The 23,491-nt window shown below is 44.3% G+C and overlaps 1 protein-coding gene across 7 annotated transcripts in view; it reads left to right on the top strand.

Annotated features, from left to right (window-relative positions):
- Window positions 1-23,491, top strand: part of RYR3 (ryanodine receptor 3) — a 1,082,755-nt gene that overhangs the window by 369,288 nt on the left and 689,976 nt on the right. For all 7 annotated transcript variants that reach the window (XM_073608696.1, XM_073608694.1, XM_073608691.1 and 4 more), the window contains 3 exons: window positions 7,739-7,874; window positions 9,780-9,875; window positions 12,848-12,966. In XM_073608696.1, the coding sequence (XP_073464797.1) occupies window positions 7,739-7,874; window positions 9,780-9,875; window positions 12,848-12,966 (351 nt within the window). The remainder of the gene's footprint in view (window positions 1-7,738; window positions 7,875-9,779; window positions 9,876-12,847; window positions 12,967-23,491) is intronic.

The following is a 23,491-nucleotide window of genomic DNA, read 5'->3' as shown; positions in this document are numbered from 1 at the left end:
CATACCTGTATGCACTCAGCCCCCTTATTACCTGTACGCACTTAGCCCACTTCATACATGCACGCACTCAGCCCACCCACACACTTGTATGCACTCAGCCCCCTCATACCTGTATGCACTTATCCCCCCTCATACCTGTACACACTCAGCCCCCTCATACCTGTAAGCACTTATCCACCCTCATACCTGTATACACTCAGCCCCCTTCATACCTGTATTCACTCAGCCCCCTTATTACCTGTACGCACTCAGCCCCCTCATAATTGTACGCACTCAATCCCCTTCATACCTGTACGCACTCAGCCCACCCACACGCCTGTACACACTCAGCCCCCATCATACCTGTACATAACTCAGCCCCCTTCATACCTTTACGCTCTCAGCCCACCCACACACTTGTATGCACTCAGCCCCCTCATACCTGTATGCACTCAGTCCCCTCATACCTGTCCGCACTCAGCCCAACCACACACCTTTACGCGCTCAGCCTCCTTTATACCTGTACGCTCTCAGCCAACCCACACACTTGTATGCACTCAGCCCCCTCATACCCGTACGCACTCAGCCCACCCACACACCTGTATGCACTCAGCCCTCTTCATACCTGTTTGCACTCAGCCCCCTCAACAAATGTACCCATACAGCCCACCCACACATCTGTACGCACTCAGCCCCCTTCATACCTGTATGCACTCAGCCTACCCACACACTTGTATGCACTCAGCCCCCTCATACCTGAACGCACTTAGCCCCCTTTATACCTGTACACACTCAGCCCCCTTCATACCTGTATGCACTCAGCCCCCTTATTACCTGTACACACTCAGCCCCCTCGTAACTGTATGCATTCAGCCCCCTTCATACCTGTACGCACTCAGCCCACCCACACACTTGTATGCACTCAGCCCCCTCATACCTGTACGCACTTAGCCCCCCTCATACCTGTTTACACTCAGCCCCCTTACTACTTGTATGCACTCAGCCCCCTCATAATTGTACGCACTCGGCCCCCTTCATATCTGTACACATTCAGCCCACCCACACACCTGTAGTTACTCAGCCCCCATCATACCTGTATGCACTCAGCCCGCTTCATACCTGTACACACTCAGCCCACCCACACACTTGTATACACTCAGCCCCCATCATACCTGTACGCACTCAGCCCCTTCATACCTGTACACACTCAGCCCCCTCATACCTGTGCGCACTCTGCCCCCTTCATACCTGTACAAACTCAGTCGACCCACACACCTATACCACTCACCCCCCCTTTATACCTGTACACACTCACCCCCCTTCATACCTGTATGCACTCAGCCCCCTTATTACCTGTACGCACTTAGCCCACTTCATACATGCACGCACTCAGCCCACCCACACACTTGTATGCACTCAGCCCCCTCATACCTGTATGCACTTATCCCCCCTCATACCTGTACACACTCAGCCCCCTCATACCTGTAAGCACTTATCCACCCTCATACCTGTATACACTCAGCCCCCTTCATACCTGTATTCACTCAGCCCCCTTATTACCTGTACGCACTCAGCCCCCTCATAATTGTACGCACTCAATCCCCTTCATACCTGTACGCACTCAGCCCACCCACACGCCTGTACACACTCAGCCCCCATCATACCTGTACATAACTCAGCCCCCTTCATACCTTTACGCTCTCAGCCCACCCACACACTTGTATGCACTCAGCCCCCTCATACCTGTATGCACTCAGTCCCCTCATACCTGTCCGCACTCAGCCCAACCACACACCTTTACGCGCTCAGCCTCCTTTATACCTGTACGCTCTCAGCCAACCCACACACTTGTATGCACTCAGCCCCCTCATACCCGTACGCACTCAGCCCACCCACACACCTGTATGCACTCAGCCCTCTTCATACCTGTTTGCACTCAGCCCCCTCAACAAATGTACCCACACAGCCCACCCACACATCTGTACGCACTCAGCCCCCTTCATACCTGTATGCACTCAGCCTACCCACACACTTGTATGCACTCAGCCCCCTCATACCTGAACGCACTTAGCCCCCTTTATACCTGTACACACTCAGCCCCCTTCATACCTGTATGCACTCAGCCCCCTTATTACCTGTACACACTCAGCCCCCTCGTAACTGTATGCATTCAGCCCCCTTCATACCTGTACGCACTCAGCCCACCCACACACTTGTATGCACTCAGCCCCCTCATACCTGTACGCACTTAGCCCCCCTCATACCTGTTTACACTCAGCCCCCTTACTACTTGTATGCACTCAGCCCCCTCATAATTGTACGCACTCGGCTCCCTTCATATCTGTACACATTCAGCCCACCCACACACCTGTAGTTACTCAGCCCCCATCATACCTGTATGCACTCAGCCCGCTTCATACCTGTACACACTCAGCCCACCCACACACTTGTATACACTCAGCCCCCTCATACCTGTATGCACTCAGCTCACCCACACACCTGTATGCACGCAGCCCCCTTCATACCTGTATGCATAGTGCCCCCTTCATACCTGTATGCATAGTGCCCCCTTCATACCTGTATGCACTCAGCTCCCTCAAAAATGTATGCACTCAGCCCACCCACACACCTGTACGCACTCAGCCCCCTTCATACCTGTATGCACTCAGCCCACCCACACACTTTTATGCACTCAGCCCCCTCATACCTGTACACACTCAGCCCCTTCATACCTGTTTGCACTCAGCCCCCTTACTACTTGTACGCACTCAGCCCCCTCATAATTGTACGCACTCAGCCCCCTCATAATTGTACGCACTCAGCCCCCTTCATAACTGTACGCATTAAGCCCACCCACACACCTGTACACACTCAGCCCCCATCATACCTGTATGCACTCAGCCCGCTTCATACCTGTACACACTCAGCCCACCCACACACTTGTATGCACTCAGCCCCCTCATACCTGTATGCACTCAGCCCCCTCATATCTGTATGCACTCAGCTCACAAACACACCTTTACGCACGCAGTACCCTTCATACCTGTAGGCACAAAGCCCCCTTCATACCTGTACGCACTCAGCCCATCCACACACCTGTACGCACTTATCCCCCTTCATACCTGTACGCACTCAGCCCACCCACACACTTGTATGCGCTCATCCCTCACAAACCTGTACGCACTCAGCCTCCTTCATACCTGTACGCACTCAGCCCACTCACACACCTGTAGACACTCAGCTGCCCCCCTCACACCTGTAGACACTCAGCTGCCCCCCTCACACCTGTAGACACTCAGCTGCCCCCCTCACACCTGTAGACACTCAGCTGCCCCCCTCACACCTGTAGACACTCAGCTGCCCCCCCTCACACCTGTAGACACTCAGCTGCCCCCCTCACACCTGTAGACACTCAGCTGCCCCCCCTCACACCTGTAGACACTCAGCTGCCCCCCTCACACCTGTAGACACTCAGCTGCCCCCCCCTCACACCTGTAGACACTCAGCTGCCCCCTCACACCTGTAGACACTCAGCTGCCCCCCCTCACACCTGTAGACACTCAGCTGCCCCCCCTCTCACCTGTAGACACTCAGCTGCCCCCTCACACCTGTAGACACTCAGCTGCCCCCCCCCCCAACACACACCTGTAGACACTCAGCTGTCCCCCCCTCACACCTGTACACACTCAGCTATCCCCCCTCAGGCCTCCCCCCCACACACACATCTGTAAACACACACACAGCTCTGTCCCCCATACACAAACAGCCTCCTCACTTGTACTCACAGCCCCCACTTGTAAGGTGGTCTTCCTTGTCTGAGGTCTAGATTCCACATGTCCCTGTGAAAATACATTACTGGCAGCACACACAGGGGGTGCACATACATAAGGCAGCCAGAGGTGGCAGTATAGAGCTCGCTGTGAACTAAATGAAACTGAACAAAAGAAGCTGCCGACTCGTACGAACACAGAGAGCCAGCACAGCTACAGAGCACCTCCTGCACCTGCCTCTGCCTTGTTCCGGCTCTGATAGCCAGCCTGACACCCCCCAATGTGTGGCACCCGGGGCGAACTCGCCCCCCCCCCCCCCGTAGGTACGCCACTGCTCCACTGCTCCAGCCTTCCTTTCACTTGGAATACTTGGGTCTGATCCTCAACACATTCCAAACAAAAGTTATTCTACCAGAAAAGAAAGTTATTTCACTAAGAGCACATGCTTTAGTTTTGAGACCCAAGAAACATCTCACAGATTCTCCATGAGTGTTCTAGGCCTAATAGTAGCAGTACCATTCGCCCAGTTTTTTAAAAACTCTCTAAAAACAAATTATCTTGTCAGTGTGGAACAAGAAAGCTCCTTGCTCAATTTGCCAATGCTCCTGTCCAGCCAAAAAAGGAGCTCCTTATCTTAGTGGGAGTCCTTTCTTCCCTATCACATGAAAGTTATCACAACAGACACAAGTCTCTAAGGCACGGGAGGAGTGTTCCAATCCCTAACAGTCCAAGGAACATGATTCCTGACAGGTGACAAGCTTCCCATCAATATCTTGGAGCGCAGCGCAGTCAGAACAGTCAGTTTGGCCTGGCAGGACTGAACCCCCTTTTTGAAGGGTGCAGTCAGACAATGCCACAGTAGTTGCCTACATCAACCATCAAGGGGACACCAGAAGTATGGCTATCTTAACCACTTAAGGACTGGAAGGATTTCCCCCCCTAATGACCAGGACATTTTTTGCGATACGGCACTGCATCGCTTTAACTGACAATTGCACAGTCGTATGACGTTATACCCAAACAAAATGTATGTCCTTTTTTTTCCCACAAATAGAGCTTTCTTTTGGTGGTATTTAATCACCTCTGAGATTTTTATTTTTTGCGCTATAAACAAATAAATAGTGTCAATTTTGAAAAAAACTCAGTTTAGGTCAATATGCATTCTTCTACATATTTTTGGTTAAAAAAAATCGCAACAGTTGGTCTGCGCAAAAGTTATAGCGTCTACAAAATAGGGGATAGATTTATGGCATTTTTATTATTTATTTATTTTTTACTAGTAATGGTGGCGATCTGCGATTTTTAGCAGGACTGCGACATTGCGGTGGACAGATTGGACACTTTTGACACTTTTTTGGGACCAGTGACACTTATACAGTGATCAGTGATAAAAATAACCACTGATTACTGTATAAATGCCACTGGCAGGGAAGGGGTTAACACTAGAGGGCGATCAAGGGTTTAAGTGTTCCCTAGGGAGGTGTTTCTAACTGTGGGGGGAGTGTACTGACTGGAAGAGGAGAGAGATCGCTGTTCCTGATTACTAGGAACAGAAGATCTCTCTCTACTCCCCTGTCAGAGTGGGGATCTGTTTGATATCTGTCTGATATCTGCCAGCCACGCGCATCGGCTCCTGTGTCACGCCACGGGTGCAGCGCACGTTGTCCCTATCACTCTTAAAGCAGCCGACATAGACCTACAGCGATTTGTGCAGCTGGTCGGCAAACTCACTCACTATCCGATTTCTGCAGCCCACATTCCAGGAGTGGACAACTGGAAAGTGGATTATCTCAGCTGCCATCACCTGGATCAAAGGGAATGGGCCCTTCATCCAGATGTCTTCAATTTGATATGGCAAAAATCCCAAATGTGAACATCCTAGCTTCCAAATTGAAAACAAACTGTCCCTGGTTATTGCAAAAACCAGGGATCCTTTAGGTCCAGCCTCAGGTGCCTTAATAATCCCATGGTCTACATTCAGATACGTTTTTGCCTTCCCTCCAGTGCGAATCCTACCTCACCTTCTTAAGAAATTAGAGCAAGAGAGGAAAACTGTGATTCTAATTGTATCAAACTGGCCCAGAAGAATCTTGTACACAGACTTGGTCTTCTAGCAGATGACCCAAGGACTCTTCCCAACAGACCAGATCTGTTATCTCAAGACCTTCTATCCTTCTATTTCATCTTGGTTCTCAGTCTCTGGCTTTAACAACATGGCTGTTGAAACCCAGGTGTTAAAGAATAGAGGGGTTTCTGAGTCTGTGATTCCTACCTTGCTAAAAGCAGGTAAAACTTCCAGGAAGACGTATATTCATACCTGTAATTTTATTTTTTTTTATTACCTGGTGTGAGTTCAGGCACTTTAGTTTCAGAGATGACTCTGTATCTCCCATATGGCCTTCCTACAATCAGGTCTTGACCCGAACTTGGCCTTAAGTACTCTTAAAGGTAAAATCCTGGCCTTATTCATTCTCTTTTAAAGGTCTCTGGCTTTGTTCTCTTTTGTAAAAACTTTTCTTCAAGGTATATCATATTAAGTCCCCCTTGAAGTACCATGTGCTTCCTTGGGATTTCAGCAGCCCTGCACAAACCATCTTTGAATCTGTAAGGGATATCCCCCTATAGGATCTCTCATGCAAAGTAGTCTTTTTGGTTGCTATCATGTCTGCCAGATGTGTTTCTGAACTGGCAGCCCTTTCCTGCAAAAAAACATTTCCTCAATTTTTAAACAGTTGTCTTACGCCCAAGGCCATCCTTTCTTCAGAAAATGGTCTCAGCATTTCACCTCAGGGAGGATGATGACCTCCCATCCCTCTGCCCTGCTCATAAGTATCCAAGGGAAATCTCTCTACATTGCCTGGACATAGTCAAAGCCATTACCATTACCTCAGGGCTACTGCTCCAATCAGACAGACAGATTTTCTCTTTGTCCTGTTTTCTTGACCTTGCTAGGGAGACGCTTCAAAGTCCACCATTGCACAATGGATATGATATTTGACTGGAAGAGCCTACATTCTCAAAGAGAAATATTCCCTGTGCTTATTCCACCAGATTGGTGGGTGTTTCAACAGCATTTTGGCACCAAACTTTTGGTAGCCCAGGTGTGTAAGGTTGCCACCTGGTCTTCTGTTCATACTTTTTCAAAGTTTTACAAGGTGGACGTTCAGTATTCTGCTGATGCAGCTTTTGGCTGCTCTTGTAGCAACTCTCTAAGGTTTTGTCTTTTGACCCTTGCCATTGGGACTGTTGGCACAGTTCTGTTTGCCTCATGGTTGCCCACCCTTCCTATTCATTGCTTGTGGAGGTCCCATGGTGTGTGAATATTCTACCTGTGTCCTGTACTGTATGTTTAAGATAAGAGGAATTTTGACTTACCTGTAAATTCTATGCCTTGGAGTACAGTACAGCTAATGGGCTACCTTCCCTTCCATTCCTTGATTCATTGCTTGCTACAAAACTGAGGACTCATGGAGTGGGGTAGGGTTATGGGGGAAGTGCCCAGGGGGCATGTCCTCCAAAACTTTGCCAGTGTCCAGTCACCTGAAGGTACATGCCTATATCCCATGGTGTATGAAAATTCTGCCTGTGACCTGTATTGTACTTCAGTATATTGAATTTACAAGCAAGTCAAAATTCCTCTTTTTATCCTGAGAAAGGGTAGGTGCCATGCACAATTCCTTTTTTTCTATAGTCTTTTATATGGCCCTAACTGTTAGATGCATGGTTACACTATAAATAGTTAACATTCTCATAGGCCTTTTTCAGATGTAAACATTGTTTAACAGTTTATTTAAGTGTCTCATGGAACATTTTGTACAGTGAACTATTGTGAGCATAGGCGAAAATTGAAAGTGGTACGATTACAATTCCAGTAATTAGCAGAAAGCTAAAGGCCCCCCTTATTGATCCTTTCTACTGCACAGAATTCAATTATTATTTGATTAATCCATTTGTTGTTCCAACAATTGACATTTCTGCATCTTCTTTAGGGAATGCTGGCTTTAGTACTAAATTGCATTGATCGCTTAAATGTGTACAGCAGTGCGGCACACTTTGCTGAAATTATTGGAGAAAAAGCTGGGCCAGCATGGAAAGAAATACTGAACCTCTTCTATGAATTGCTAGGTAAGTGTTCATTTTAAAAACATGAAGAATTTTTGGTGTTTGCTAGTAGCTTTAGGTTTTGTAGCTAGCTGCTTAAAACCATAGTCTGCTCATGCTAAATTGTACATGTATTCCTCTTTACAGGCCAGGATAGGGCTTTTGACCTAATTAGCTGCCATGAAACAAGCAAGAGAAGCTAAAGAAATGGCAGATGAACAGGCAGGGTTCTCTGAGCCATGGCCAGCATTAACTTCTACCTAGACAATACACTTCTAAGAGGCCTTAAACGTTTGCCTTTTTTAGTTTTTACTGGGAGCTGGGGGCTTTGCAAAGTCTAATTAAGTCCCTAAATTCAAGTATAGGTTTAAGGAGACACATAGATAAATAGATATATAACCAAGTACTTTTCTGTCAAGCAATCTGAATATGCATTGCTGACTTCATCATAAAGTTCAGGGTTCATATATCCCACATTCCCACCCTCCCATAAAAATGAATGTGTCGAGGCCCATAATCACTGCACAACCTCCCAGTTTATAATAAGAGCTCATGTAAAAGCCTTTTTAGGGGCATCTGTACTGCTGTTGAACACATTTTCTTTTTATTAATTTCATTGATTGTTTTCTGAGCACCAATGGCTGCTTCTAGCAGTCCCACAGCTGTGCATCAGTCTGCAGTAGAGGGGAAAGTATAGAAGGTGCTTCAGGCCGACTGAAATGCATTGCATTTCTTTTATGATATCTGCTGATGTTAATAAAAGCCTATTGGACGTGCTTGGAACTTGTATGGCACTTTCATGATTCCACCTTACTTACTCTATATTTTGATCACAATAAGCTGGGTTTTAAGGGTCATGCGTCCTCTTCACGAGGTCTAAAAAATTGATAAAAAAGAACAAAAACATTCAAGTCTGTATAAAACATTTTGTTCAAATATAGTGAACCAAAAAACAAGGATTATTTCTTATATAATTATACTAGTTATCAGGGCTTTTTTTCTCAGACAATAGGTGTATCATTTTGAGATGGTAAGTAATTTGTATGGAATTTGGTAATGATATCAAGAAAAGCAGTAAAATAGATCCCCTGCAGCCAACAACAATAGATCCCCCTAACGACAATGGACCAACCACAACAAAATTTCCCCGCCAGCAACAATAGACTCCCGGCAGCATCAACAGATCTCCGCACAGCCAGCATTAATAGTCTGTCTGACTGCCATCAACAATAGACCCCTCCCCCAACAGTAGATTTCTTTCAACAACAACTGACTCCCCAGCAACAATAGACGCCCCTTGCAAAAATAGATCCCCAGCAGTGAGCATCAATACCCTGCAGCACACCCAGCACCCCATGCCATTACATACAGTCAGTCCAAGAGGTGCCGGAACTGCGTTCCCCCTAGTTCCCGCTGAAAAAAAGCCCTGCTAGTTATTCATATCTCAGTTTAGTAGTCTTTTCGACAAGAATCATGTAGCCATGGTCTTAAAACAGTTGAATCTAGTGTATGTTTCTTGCTTTGGAAACATAAAGGATTAAAATAATGTACAAACTCTATAAAAGGAAACAATTGTGATAATAGCTCTGATAAAAAGGCTAAAGACCTTATTTTTTTTATATATTAGCCTCTCTTTTTCTAGATGGGTGCTTGTCACCTCTTATACTGTATGTACCATAAGCTATTTGTTGACAGAATCTGTTCTTTTACAACAAATGTATGAACCACCTGTATGCATTATCAAACTGTAAATCTTTTCTCCTGCAGAGTTTTACAGCCTACATTGATGCTTTTTTTAATTGTCAAGACTTTCTAATAACTGCTAGTTTTTATTGGTATACAGAGTATAAAGATGTGGCCAATTATGCAATATTGTATTACTTTTCTCATGCTTACCTTTTTTCAGTAATATTATTCTTATTCTTTTAGCTGCTCTGATTCGTGGAAATAGAAGCAACTGCGCACAATTTTCCTATAATCTCGATTGGCTTATTAGTAAACTAGAACGTCTTGAGTCTTCTTCAGGTATGTCCACACAATTCATTTTTTTATCAAAAACCATTTGTTACTTGTATCAGCCAAGGCCCTCATCCACTGCTAGTGGCCTCTGTTGCCTTGTTGCTGGAATGATTTTTTCTTTCAGGGTATACATGTCACTGTGCTGCATTGATGTGCTCTTTACCAGATTGTTGGGTCAGGGATGTTGGAAAAAGGCCCTTGTCCTCATCAACATGGGACAAGGTGTTTTGCCCCAGCAAAGCACTCCCCCATGTTGAGGGCATGTGGTCTGGTATGGCTACATGCTCGTCTCCCCCTCCCCCCCTTTTCTGACCTACCTGGCTGTATGGCCAGGTAAAGGGTCTGGTATGGACTTTGGGAGGAACGTCATGCCTATTATTTTTTTTTTTTGGCGTGAGGTCCCTCCAAAATCTATACTAGACCTAAAGAGCCTGATATGGATGGGGGGGGGGGTGTAACTGCACACTTTTGTATTTTTTGTTGTTATATTTTGCTGGTGCTGGTGCTGGCTCGTTAACATCTAGCATCCCAGAACTGAATTGTCACATTTCGCAGTGGTTGGAATAGCTATGCTAAATGTTTCACTTCCAGCTGCAGCCGGAGGTCCAGTCTTTAGTAAAATAATGTGGAAAAAAAACACTTAAATATGACAAAATAAAACATTTAATGATTTAATGCAGATGGTATTTTTCATGTGAATTTACTAATTTTGAGATAACTACCACAAGAGTTATTTTAACTCTTTACTCATGTGGTATTAAACTTTTGTGAATTAAGCCCATAAGTAGATAAAATAAGTATTACATTTTCAGATATACTGTATGATACTTTAGTTTTACTAACTGAAATAATTGCAATACAGTATCTGTATATAAAACATGGCTTAGGCTGTATTTCATCATGAAAGGCATTGGGAATAATTTGTTTACATGTTAATTTTCAGGAGCACCTTCAAAAGCAAAAGATATACCGTATATACTAGAGTATAAGCCGAGTTTCTCAGCACATTTTTTTGTGCTGAAAGTGCCCCCCTCGGCTTATACTTGTGTCAAGCACTTTTCTGGTGCAAAAAATGACATTTTCCGAACCGATTTTGGGCCCCGTATCTCGGGGCCACTTGGTGCTAGGAACCCCAAATTTGGTGTGGAATCCCAGTACAACATATCCAAAGCTGGGGTTCCTAGCACCAAGTGGCCCCGAGATATGGGGCCCCAAAATCGGTTCAGAAAATGTCATCCTCTGCTGCAGAAAAGTGCTTGACATTTTCCGAACCAACTTCGGGGCCACTTGGTGCTAGGAACCCCAGCTGGATATGTTGTAGTGCTAGTTCCACTGGGTTTTCATACCAAATTTGGGGTTCCTAGCACCAAGTGGCCCAGAGATACAGGGCCCCAAATTCGGTCAACTGTGCCCATCTGCAGCAATGTCATTTCAGGACCCTTTGGGTCCAGAGACCCCAAATTTTGGCTGCATCTAGGAACCCTTAACTACTGAGTTTGAAGTTCGGGGGACCTATGGCTGCAAATGGGCACAGTGAGGCATGCAAATGGGCACAGTGAGGCTGCAAATGGGCATTGTTGACCCTCTTTTCCACTTACAGTAGCTGCGCATTTCTCACCCTAGGCTTATACTCGGGTCAAAAAGTTTCCCCAGTTTTTTGTGGTAAAATTAGGTGTCTCGGCTTATATTCGGGTCGACTTATACTCGAGTATATACGGTATTTACATTCGGCCAAAAACAATATTTCTATCTGCTTCCCATTAAATCATATCTCATTCTAAGAAAAAAAAAATGAATTTATTTAACTTTGTCAGTCCTTAAGTCTAGCCGCTTCCTTTGCTTACTTCTTTTTTGGGCCTTTTTTTTCTTAAATTTTAGTGATCCTTTCCTGTAACGCAATTACTGTCCTAGGCTGACAACACTTACTGTATTGTATCTGAGGAAGAACAGCATTGTAACCATAGGCTGATATTTTGATTTGGGCAACAAACACCTCCTCCTTTCATCTCCATAACATAGAGTATTGTTCTGCAGTCCAGAGAAGTGAACTTGGATGATTGACAAAAGGATTTGAGATTTTAATTCAGGGAACAGGAAGTTACAAGAACACTGCTTTTCTATCAGGACCAGGATGAATTTTTCTTTACTTGCAGAAAATGTATTTAAACTGAAAAAACAAAACTTAAATACTGTATGTATTTAAACTGAAAAAAACAATGCAGCCACCACATCTAAGGACTGGTAAACTGCAATACAATACATTTTTTCACTTGAGTTCAGACACACTTTAAAAATTAGGATTTTGTTGTAGCGAGAAGTTTCAGTTTAGGAGTAATAGTTAAGTAGGCAAAGTTTAGAATTTCCATCAGATATTTATTGCTTATTTTCTCTTTCTTGCCACTAAATTTCCTTTCACATCCTATTCCTGTGACATCTAGTATTGAAAGGGGTGGTTGCAATAAGGACAGGATGAAGGGGAGAGAAGATTTTAACCTTTCTTTCTACTACCCAAAGCTAAGAAAATATAATTTTACTGAAGTTGAGCTAAATAAAAAAAGCATTGTTTTCCCTAAAACACATTTGCCATTGATACAGTCTTGTCATTTTTAAGCAACATAATACCATAAGATTCATGCCTGTGGTTGTTAAGTCTAAATAGTTGGTAGGTGCATTTTTTTGAGAAGGAGCAACTACTTTATTAATGCAGGAGTACATTCATGTATAACTAGATTTAGAATATACCTAAAACAAGCTATGTCCAGTCACAGCATTACACTGTTACCAGCAGTGCATTGAATTATCTGACTCCTGTCTGTCCTTGTACAACAGAAATTTAGAAATGGCATTAACTGGTACATCATGTTTCCTGTAGGAAACTTCAGGGTAGGGATGCAAAGCTTCTGTCAAACTGGTGCTGAATGACAACATAACATAATACAAACGTTATTTATACAACTTTTTTTTCTATCTTGTTAAAGGAATATTGGAGGTTCTGCACAGTATCCTGATTGAAAGCCCAGAGGCTTTAAACTTAATAGAGAAAAGACACATTCGCTCTGTCATTTCCCTGTTGGACAAGCATGGAAGGAACTACAAGGTAATATGAAAAGAATACTTGCTCATTTTTTTTTCACTTTAATGACCTCAGAGTAGAAGATAGACAGTATGGTTCTACATTCATTAGTACAAAAATGTTAATGTGGTTTATGCATATGATATAAGATCCCTAGTACATATTTGTTTTGTGAGACTAGCTAAATGCTCATTTCTTTTTGGTGAATTGGTTTCACCTGTATATAAAAACAGACCAAAAAGCATACAGTGCCACTGACATTTTGATTGAAATGTAGAATAAGTAACCAAAATCCTTTTTTTTATTTTTTATTTTGTGGACTGTCATAGTCCCTTCTTTAAATTAAAAAAAAAATGTAAATCAAACATTTGAACTCGCAATACTGGATACATTACATTTCTGTGCATTATGTTTAAAAATCATTTTTTTTTTTTATTATTAAAATGTTTGTTTTTAAATGGGTAAAGTTTATTAACTTTTAAAGTTACAAAACATTGGTGTCATGCTTACCCCCTAACGCAGATGGCCAGACACTATAGCTGGCTTCTGTGTTCTTCACTTATAGCTGCCCCCTTGACTTATACACAATGCTATAGTGCCTGACTACCTTGCCAGAGCAGGCACGAAGTGAGCACAGCAAACAGGCACTTGTGGTTGGCAGACTGAGCCAGAGTGGTTCAATAACAGTCCTGGTACAAGGCAGGCAAGGTTTAGCATAGACAAGGGCAAATCTGAAGTGAAAAGGCAGGCAGAGTTCTGAGAGTAGTCGATATCTGATCTGAGGTCAACAACAAGGGAATCCAATCTAGCAGGGCAGACAAACAGGGACCTTGAAATAAGTGTAACAAACGCAGTATCACAAGCATGAGACCGCAGGCTTGGCTAGCTTAAATCAGGTTTGGTCTGCACCCAGAGACTGGTCACATCCCTCACCTTGCAAGTGGACAGACAGGTATGCATCATAGCCAAAACCAGGATGCTGGAATGAGGCCAGCAGCTGTCAAAGAACAGGAGGGTTTACACGCTCCTGACAATAGGCTTAGCACTTATATTACAGGCCAAAGTCACATTGGTTCCATATTATTAAAGTACATTGTTATCCAGGAGAAAAATATGGAAAAGAGAAAAATGGGGGTGGAGGTGAAATAGGAGGGGCAATGAATCCATTAAAATATTAGCAAATAAGGCTAAAACAGCATACCATTTACCATATTGTTAATCCACGCTTCAATTCATGCTGCCTATATTTTGTCCGTTTTTTTAGGGTAGTTGTGTCTCAAATAGGTACAGTTTTAAATGGGAAGAGCTCTATTAAAGTGGATCTCTGCATATGTAGTGTAGTTTGGGTAGATAGTTTCTATCTAAGGAGAATTGGCCGTCTAGCATAAAATGCAGTATAGAAAATGAACAACCTTAAGCTATGGGTCATATCCACATTATTACATATGCACAGGAGCATGATTAGGGTGTCTGCTACCCCCAACATAAGCCCCTCCCCGCCTAGGTTTATGTCAGTTTGAATGTGAGGACAGGTTTAAATTATGTATAAAAGAAAAAAACTCTCAGATTGACAAATGTGGGATCTGTTGCAGGCATTAAAGTTGTAAAAACTTATCACTGGCAGATATCATAAGGGAGAGATATTGTTGTATGCCTTCATTCCAATAATTATTTGCCAAGTTTGGAATATCCTGCTACCATTTTCCAAAAAGACAAGAGACTTTAGACATTTCAGTACTGGTTAACCTAAGATAGAGATCGTATCGACACTTTCCATTATTTAAAGTTTCTCAATGCCATTGGAGGCTAGATTAATAGGTGTCAGAAATTGGGCTTGGATCTTTTAGCTTAAGAAATCCATAGAACATCCAGTTGGAGAGATAGAATGTTGTCAAAAATCACTTTGGCATAATATGTTGTAAAGTTTTAATACCAGGTCTGGCCTACAAATGGGGATAAGGTAAGGAGTGGAGATACCAGAGAGAGGGGATACCCCCAGGGAGGAATGAATGGGGAATAAGTTGTTTATTATGCAATAGTGTTTCCTATCCTGCTTCCATACCATAATAGTGGTCTTCATGACAGTGGTAATATATATAGGTTTGCGTGAGGGCTGCAAAATACAACATATAAAGTTGTTTAGTTTGGAATACGAACCCAAACATGTAGTCTAGAAATTTATTGCTGGGTAGCCAGCTGGGAAAACCGCCAACACTTCTGCCCAATAGTACTTCTGAAAGCAGGGGACTGCTAGCCCACCCCTATAAAGGGGTAGTTGTAGGGAAGTTTTAGCTAGTCTAGGTTCACCCCCCCACCCATATAAAGAAAGAAATAATTTGGTCTGTTCTGTTGTAGGTATTGGAATAGGAGTCTGACTAAAAAAATGTGGACATTTTGGAAGAAAGGTTATGTTAATAAAAATAACCTGTCCCACCAGAGTCAGTGGTAGGGATTTCCACATAGAATATTTTTAAGTTAATTGTTGCAGTATCTGATATAGGTTATCATTTATATATTGAGAGATGTCACGTCATATTTTAACTCCAAAATATTTAATGTCTGAAACCCAGGTGAGAGGGATATTTGTGATTGGCGGAGAGAAGGCAGGGTCCAATGAGAACAGTAGGTTCAAATTAATTTTGATACCTGAGAAGGTACCAAAGGCATTGATAACTTTTAGGGCTGCAGGTAAGGAGGTGGCAGCATCCATGAAAGATAGCACGATACCAGCATATAAAAAGTCTTCTCCAAAGGACCATCTACTATGCTATGCACTGTCTCTGAAGAATGGAGCTGTATGGCCAGTAGTTGTAGGGCTAGGGCAAACAGCCCTGGTGAGAAAGGGCATCCTTGGTAAGAGAGGGCAGCTTTGTCTCTTTGCTCTGTGCAGTGCAAATTGGGGAGATACAGTATCTCACAAAAGTGAATAAGTGAAAATGTCCAAATTAGGTCCAATTAGCCATTTCCCTCCCCGGTGCCATGTGACTTGTTAGTGTTACAAGGTCTCAGGTGTGAATGGGGAGCACATGTGTTAAATTGGGTGTTATCACTCTCACTCTCTCATACTGGTCACTGGAAGTTCAACATGGCACCTCATGGCAAAGAACTCTCTGAGGATCTGAAAAATAGAATTGTTGCTCTACATAAAGATGGCCTAGGATATAAGAAGATTACCAAGACCCTGAAACTGAGCTGCAGCACAGTGGCCAAGACCATACAGCGGTTTAACAGGACAGGTTTCAGAACAGGCCTCGCCATGGTCAACCAAAGAAGTTGAGTGCACAGGCTCAGCGTCATATCCAGAGGTTGTCTTTGGGAAATAGACGTATGAGTGCTGCCAGCATTGCTGCAGAGGTTGAAGGGGTGGGGGTCAGCCTGTGAGTGCTAAGACCATATGCAGCACACTGCATCAAATTGGTATGCGTGGCTGTTGTCCCTGAAGGAAGCTTCTTCTAAAGATGATGCACAGGAAAGAATGCAAACAGTTTGCTGAAGACAAGCAAACTAAGAACATGGAGTACTGGAACCATGTCCTGTGATCTGAGGAGACCAAGATAAATTATTTGGTTCAGATGGTGTCAAGCGTGTGTGACAGCAACCAGGTGAGGAGTACAAAGACAAGTGTTTCTTGCCTAAAGTGAAGCATAATGGTGGGAGTGTCATTATCTAGGGCTGCATGAGTGCTGCCGGCACTGGGGAGCTATAGTTCTGTACTGTGACATACTGAAGCAAAGCATGATCCTCTCCCTCCAGAGGCTGGGCCGCAGGGCAGTATTCCAACAAGATAACGACCCCAAACACACCTCCAAGACGACCACTGCCTTGCTAAAGAAGCTGAGGGTAAAGGTGATGGACTGGCCAAGCATATCTCCAGACCTAAACCCTATTGAGCGTTTGTGGGGCATCCTCAAACAGAAGGTGGAGGAATGCAAGGTCTCTAACATCCACCAGCTCTGTGATGTCGTCATGGAGAAGTGAAAGAGGACTCCAGTGGCAACCTGTGCAGCTCTGGTGAACTCCATGCCCAAGAGGGTTAAGGCAGTGTTGGAAAATAATGGTGGCCACACAAAATATTGACACTTTGGGCCCAATTTGGACATTTTCAGTTGGGGGTGTACTCACTTTTGTTGCCAGTGGTTTAGACAATAATGGCTGTGTGTTGAGTTATTTTGAGGGGACAGCAAATTTACACTGTTATACAAGCTGTACACTCACTACTTTACATTTTATCAAAGTGTAATTTCTTCAGTGTCGTCACATGAAAAGATATAATAAAATATTAACAAAAATGTGAGGTACTGTGAGATACTGTAACATCCTAAAAGTGAGTACTCGAGCTGTGGGAGAAGCGTATAGTAGGCATATACAGGGAATGAAATTAGGACCAAAGCCAAATTTTTATAACAGTCCAGAGGTAGTTCAACGCGAGTCAAATGCTTTTCCAGGATCTTAGGGAGGCCACCACCTCTGAAACAACATCCTGGTCGGCCCTCCCTATGATTTTGAATAACCTCCCAAGTTCATATTGGTTCAATTCCTTGGAATGAAACCAGGCTGATTTACGTGGGTCAATGTAAGAATAACTTTTTTTAGGCATATGGCTAATATTTTAGCAAGAATTTGGCATCAGCATTTAGGAGTGAGAGGTCAAGGTTCTTACTGGGTTTGGGAACAACTATTATAACTGCCTTCTACACGAAGACAGGGAGACAGCCCTGTTCTAATGTAGTTTTTAAAATATTTGTATTTGCAGTACAAAGACACCAAAATAGGTAAAAAAATGCAGTCAGGGTACCGTTCACTCCAGGCGTCTTCCCTGATTGTAGAGAAGTATATGGAAATTGCACTTCCTCTAGGATAATTTGGGCCTCAACGCGTTTGCAGCGTGGAGGACCCAAGGTAGGGAAAATAAGGGTATATATATTACCCCCCCCCGCCCTCATTATGATTGCTGCACTAACTGTGGTGGTTTGTTTACATATATTCGTTGGGATTAAGGTATACGTTTTTTCTTAGATGCTGTTGTGCAGAGAAGCATTACCTCTTGATACGCGATTTGTAGCACTTCATGAACTGAGTGGTCCTGAGTTTAAACATATTGGGTTTATAGGCATTGGACCCTGGACTTGGCCGCAGCCTGAACATATTAGGCTTTAGATGCATCCTTAACAACCACAGGTGTGGCTTCAGGTTAAATCCCAGTAGTTTTGTTCAGCTGTTTGTATAATTTTTTTTTAAATCCAGTACTGTCATAATCTCCACAGCGTATCTGAGGGATTCTCATTGAAGCAGCAATGGGGCATAATCAGATATTCCTTATAGGAAAATAGATATATTTTGTACTTTAAAGTTGGAGTAGTAGTGTGACAGGTAAACACACTAGTATGTAGGCTAAACATCTTGGAGTTTAAGCAGTGTGGCCCATTTAGACCAAGTGAAGCCTGTGGGAGTGTGTGGAGTAGGTTTATCTATTTTGGGACACAGGCTCATATTAAAAGCTCTTGCGATAATATTATCTGTGGGGTATTTAGCTACCGAGGATATTATACTATCTAGGGATGAGATGTTGCAGGCAGAGGGATATATAGACAACATAAATTGCCATGCTATGTGAACAATGATAAAATGGTGAAAACCAATTAAATATCAAACAACAGTCCATAGGGTGTTTCCATATGTGGAGAAGTAGTAAATACAGTGTATGGAAACAATTTCTTGAAGAGAAAATGAATTAACATTCACCCGAGTGCACCTTTACTGTGGTTGTGTAAGATGTTCGCTTACCAGATCCCTAGACTCCACATTATAAGAGTCTAGATAAGCATGGAATTACGAATCATGGCAAATCCATTTGAAAAAGGTGGAGATAGTATCGTGGCAGACCATGCAGATTCCTAATCGTTGGATAACATGGACACGTTACCTTTCCAGATCGTTATGTTGTCTGCTGTCAAAACATGTGTCCCTGATAGGGATGAGCCAAACACCCCCGGTTCGGTTCGCACCAGAACCTGCGAACGGACCGAAAATTCGCACGAACGTTAGAACCCCATTGACGTCTATGGGACTCGAACGTTTGAAATCAAAAGTGCTCATTTTAAAGGCTAACTTGCATGTTATTGTCCTAAAAAGGGTTTGGGGACCCGGGTCCTGCCCCAGGGGACATGTATCAATGCAAAAAAAACTTTTAAAAACGGACGTTTTTTCGGGAGCAGTGATTTTAATGATGCTTAAAGTAAAAAAAAAAAAAAGTGAAATATTCCTTTAAATATCGTACCTCGGGGGTGTCTATAGTATGCCTGTAAAGTGGCGCGTGTTTCCTGTGCTTAGAACAGTCCCTGCACAAAATGTCATTTTTAAAGGAAAAAAAGTCATTTAAAACTGCTTGCGGCTTTAATGTAATGTCGGGTCCTGGCAATATGGATGAAAATCAGTGAGACAAACGGCATGGGTACCCCCCAGTCCATTACCAGGCCCTTTGGGTCTTGTATGGATATTAAGGGGAACCCTGCACCCAAATTAAAATAAGGAAAGGTGTGGGGCCACCAGGCCCTATATACTCTGAACAGCAGTATACAGGCGGTGCAAACAAGACAGGGACTGTAGGTTTGTTGTTAAGTAGAATCTGTTTGTAATTTTGAACGGGTACATTTTTAACGTGTTTAGCTCCAGCCAAAAAATCTTTTTTAAGCTTTTTGGAAAACATAGGGAAGGGTTATCACCCCTGTGACATTTGTTTTGCTGTCTGTCCTCCTCTTCAGAAGATTTCACCTCACTTTTTGTCCCAATGACAAATGTTTTTTGAAAATTTGGGGTTTTTTGTGGAACAAGGATTGGAAAGCATCAGTGGAAAGGAGAAATGTTTTCCCATATTAACTCTTATAGGAGAGAATTTCCCTTCCTAGGGGTAGATTTCATCTCACTTCCTGTTGTCTCCTTCCGTTTGCAAGTAGGAGTCGTTTGTAAGTTAGATGTTTAAAAGTAGGGGCCTGCCCTATATACTCAGCAGAAATTTGGGCCTTAGGTGTTGTTGTGGCCACAACACTGTAAGCCCTCACAGGGCCCTGTTGTGAAATATTAGATCAAGAATTGTAATTACATGCCCCTGTTGAACAGGGGCTGAAAAATTAGGCCTTAGGCACTGGTGCTGGTGACACAACACTGCAACCCCTCACAGATACTCTATTTGGAACGCAGGAACGAGCCCTGCTGCAAAGTATTGCATCAGAAATTGTAATTACATGCCCCTGTTAAACAGGGGCTGAAAAATTAGGCCTTAGGCACTGGTGCTGGTGCCACAACACTGCAACCCGATCACCCTGTGATCGGTTACAAAGCCTCCAGCAGCACTGAATGTGCGTCCCGAAAGAACACTGGATGCAGGACAGGCCAGTAGCTCAATTGCATACTGTGCAAGCTCTGGCCAGTGATCCATCCTCAAGACCCAGTAACCCAGAGGATTTTCGGTGGGAAAGGTGTCCAAGTCAGATCTTGCCCCTAGGTATTCCTGCACCATGTAAAACAGACGCTGGCGATGGTTGCTGGAACCAATCATACCTTGGGGCTGTGGACCAAAAAATTGTCTGAACGCATCGGTCAGACGGCCACCTTTGAACCACGAATACGAGGTTTCTTACGCAGGCTTTGCAGGATCAGGGAGGCCATACAGCGTAGGTTTGCTGAGGCATTCAGTCCGGAGTCCTCTGGGTCACTAAGGACGACATGGTCCGCAGCCACCTCCTTCCAGCCACGTACAAGTCCATGTGTTTCTTGGGACTGATCCCTTAAAGACTGCTGCTGATGCTGAGTGCCAGGCTCCACCTCCATACTGACACAATCTTCCTCCTCCTCCTCCTCCTCGTCCTCTTCCTGTGTGATCGGCGGGCACGCAGGAACACTGTCTGGATAAAGGGGGCCTTGAAAGCTAAGGAAGTCCTGCTCTTCCTGCCTCTGTTCTGCCTCAAGTGCCCTGTCCATTATTCCACGCAGCGTGTGCTCTAACAGGTGGACAAGGGGGACAGTGTCACTGATGCATGCACTGTCACTGCTCACCATCCTCATGGCCTCCTCAAATGGTGACAGGACAGTGCATGCATCCCTGATCATGGCCCAAAAAACCAAGCTCCCCTGACCCTGTCCTGATGTACTGATACTGCAGCTAGCAAAATCAACTGCCTGCCTGTAGTATGAGAACACCACCAACCTTCTACAGGTAGCTTTAGCTGAACACTGCAGAGCTCACAAAAAACTAACTTGTAGCTTTTTTAGCTGCCTGAGGTAGTGATAGGATCAGGAAAACACCACCAACCTTCTACAGGTAGCTTTAGGTGAACACTGTGCAGAGCTCGCCAAAAAATAACTTGCAGCTTATTTAGCTGCCTGCTGTAGTGATAGGATCAGGAAAACACCACCAACCTTCTACAGGTAGCTTTAGCTGAACACTGTGCAGAGCTCGCAAAAAATAACTTGCAGCTTATTTAGCTGCCTGCGGTAGTGATAGGATCAGGAAAACACCACCAACCTTCTACAGGTAGCTTTAGCTGAACACTGTGCAGAGCTCGCAAAAAAATAACTTGTAGGTTTAGCTGAACACTGTGAGGAGGACGCACCACACTAACTTGTAGTTTTAGCTGAACACTGTGAGCAGGACGCACTACACTAACTTGTAGCTTTAGATGAACACTGTGCAGAGGTCTTACTACACTAACTTGTAGTTTTAGCTGAACACTGTGAGGAGGACGCACCACACTAACTTGTAGTTTTAGCTGAACACTGTGAGCAGGACGCACTACACTAATGCACTAAAAGTCATTTTAAACTACTTGCGGCTATTAATGAATTGCTGGTCCGACAATACACATAAAAGTTCATTGATAAAAATGGCATGAGAATTCCCCACAGGGGAACACCGAACCAAAACTTTAAAAAAATTGGTGGGGGGGCCCCCCTAAATTCCATACCAGGCCCTTCAGGTCTGGTATGGATATTAAGGGGAACCCCGGCCAAAATTTTTTAAAAAATGGCATGGGGTCCCCCCAAAAATCCATACCAGACCCTTTAACCGAGCACAGAACCTGGCAGGCCACAGAAAAAGATGGGGGACAAGAGACAGCCCCCCTCCTGAACCATGACAGGCCACATGCCCTCAACATTGGGAGGGTGCTTTGGGGTAGCCCCCCAAAGCACCTTGTGCCCATGTTGATGGGGACAAGGGCCTCATCCCCACAACCCTTGCCCGGTGGTTGTGGGGGTCTGCGGGCGGGGGGCTTATCGGAATCTGGAAGCCCCCTTTAACAAGGGGACCCCCAGATTCCGGCCCTCCCCCCTGTGTGAAATGGTAAGGGGGTACAAAAGTACCCCTACCATTTCACAAAAAAGTGTCAAAAATGTTAAAAATGACAAGAGACAGTTTTTGACAATTCCTTTATTTAAATGATTCTTCTTTCTTCTATCTTCTAACTTCTATCTTCCTTCGGTTTCTTCCTCCATCTTCTTCTTCTTCTGGTTCTTCTGGTTCTTCCCCCGGTGTTCTTGTTCGGCATCTTCCTCCACGGCGTCTTTTTCCCTTCTTCTTCTCGGGCCGCTCCGCATCCACCATGATGGGAGGCTCCCGCTGTGTGACGCTTCTTGTCTTTTGACGGTTCTTAAATAACGGAGGGCGGGGCCACACCCGGTAACCCTCCCCCCTCTGACGCACGGGGACTTGACAGGGACTTCCCTATGGGTTTCCCCTTGATGTCAGAGGGGGCGGGGTTACCCGTTACGTAACGGGTGACCTCGCCCCCCTCTGACGTCACATGGAATGCCACAGGGAAGTCCCCATCAAGTCCTCATGCGTCAGAGGGGGGCGGGGTCACCGAGTGGCCCCGCCTACCGTTATTTAAGAACCGTCAGAAGACGAGAAGCATCACACAGCGGGAGCCTCCCATCATGGTGGATGCGGAGCCGGCCCGAGAAGAAGAAGGGAAGAAGACGCCGCGGAGGAAGATGCCGGATGAGAACACCGGAGGAAGAACCAAAAGAAGAAGAAGATGGAGGAAGAAACTGCACGAAGATAGAAGATAGAAGAAAGAAGATAGGAAAAAGAAGAAGCATTTAAATAAAGGATTTGTCAAAAACTGTCTCTTGTCATTTTTAACATTTTTGACACTTTTTTTGTGAAATGGTAGACCCCCACAACCACCGGGCAAGGGTTGTGGGGATGAGGCCTTTGTCCCCATCAACACCCCCCAGGTACGAAATTTAAAGGAATATTACACTTTTATTGTTTCACTTTAAGCATTATTAAAATCGCTGCTCCCGAAAAAACGTCCGTTTTAAAAATTTTTTTTTTCGTTGATCCAGGACCCAGGTCCCCAAACACTTTTTATGACAATACCATGCATATAAGCCTTTAAAATTAGCACTTTTGATTTCTCCCATAGCCTTTTAAAGGGTGTTCCGCGGCTTTCGAATTTGCCGTGAACACTCCAAATTGTTCGCTTTTCACCGAGATGGCGAACAGCCAATGTTGGAGTCGAACATGAGTTTGACTCAAACTCGAAGCTCA

This window comes from Aquarana catesbeiana, linkage group LG13 (assembly GCF_042186555.1).
Source record: "Aquarana catesbeiana isolate 2022-GZ linkage group LG13, ASM4218655v1, whole genome shotgun sequence".
NCBI classification, from domain to species: Eukaryota; Metazoa; Chordata; class Amphibia; order Anura; family Ranidae; genus Aquarana; species Aquarana catesbeiana.
Note: the sequence above shows the minus strand (reverse complement) of the source record. Positions and strands in the feature narration are given on the sequence as shown.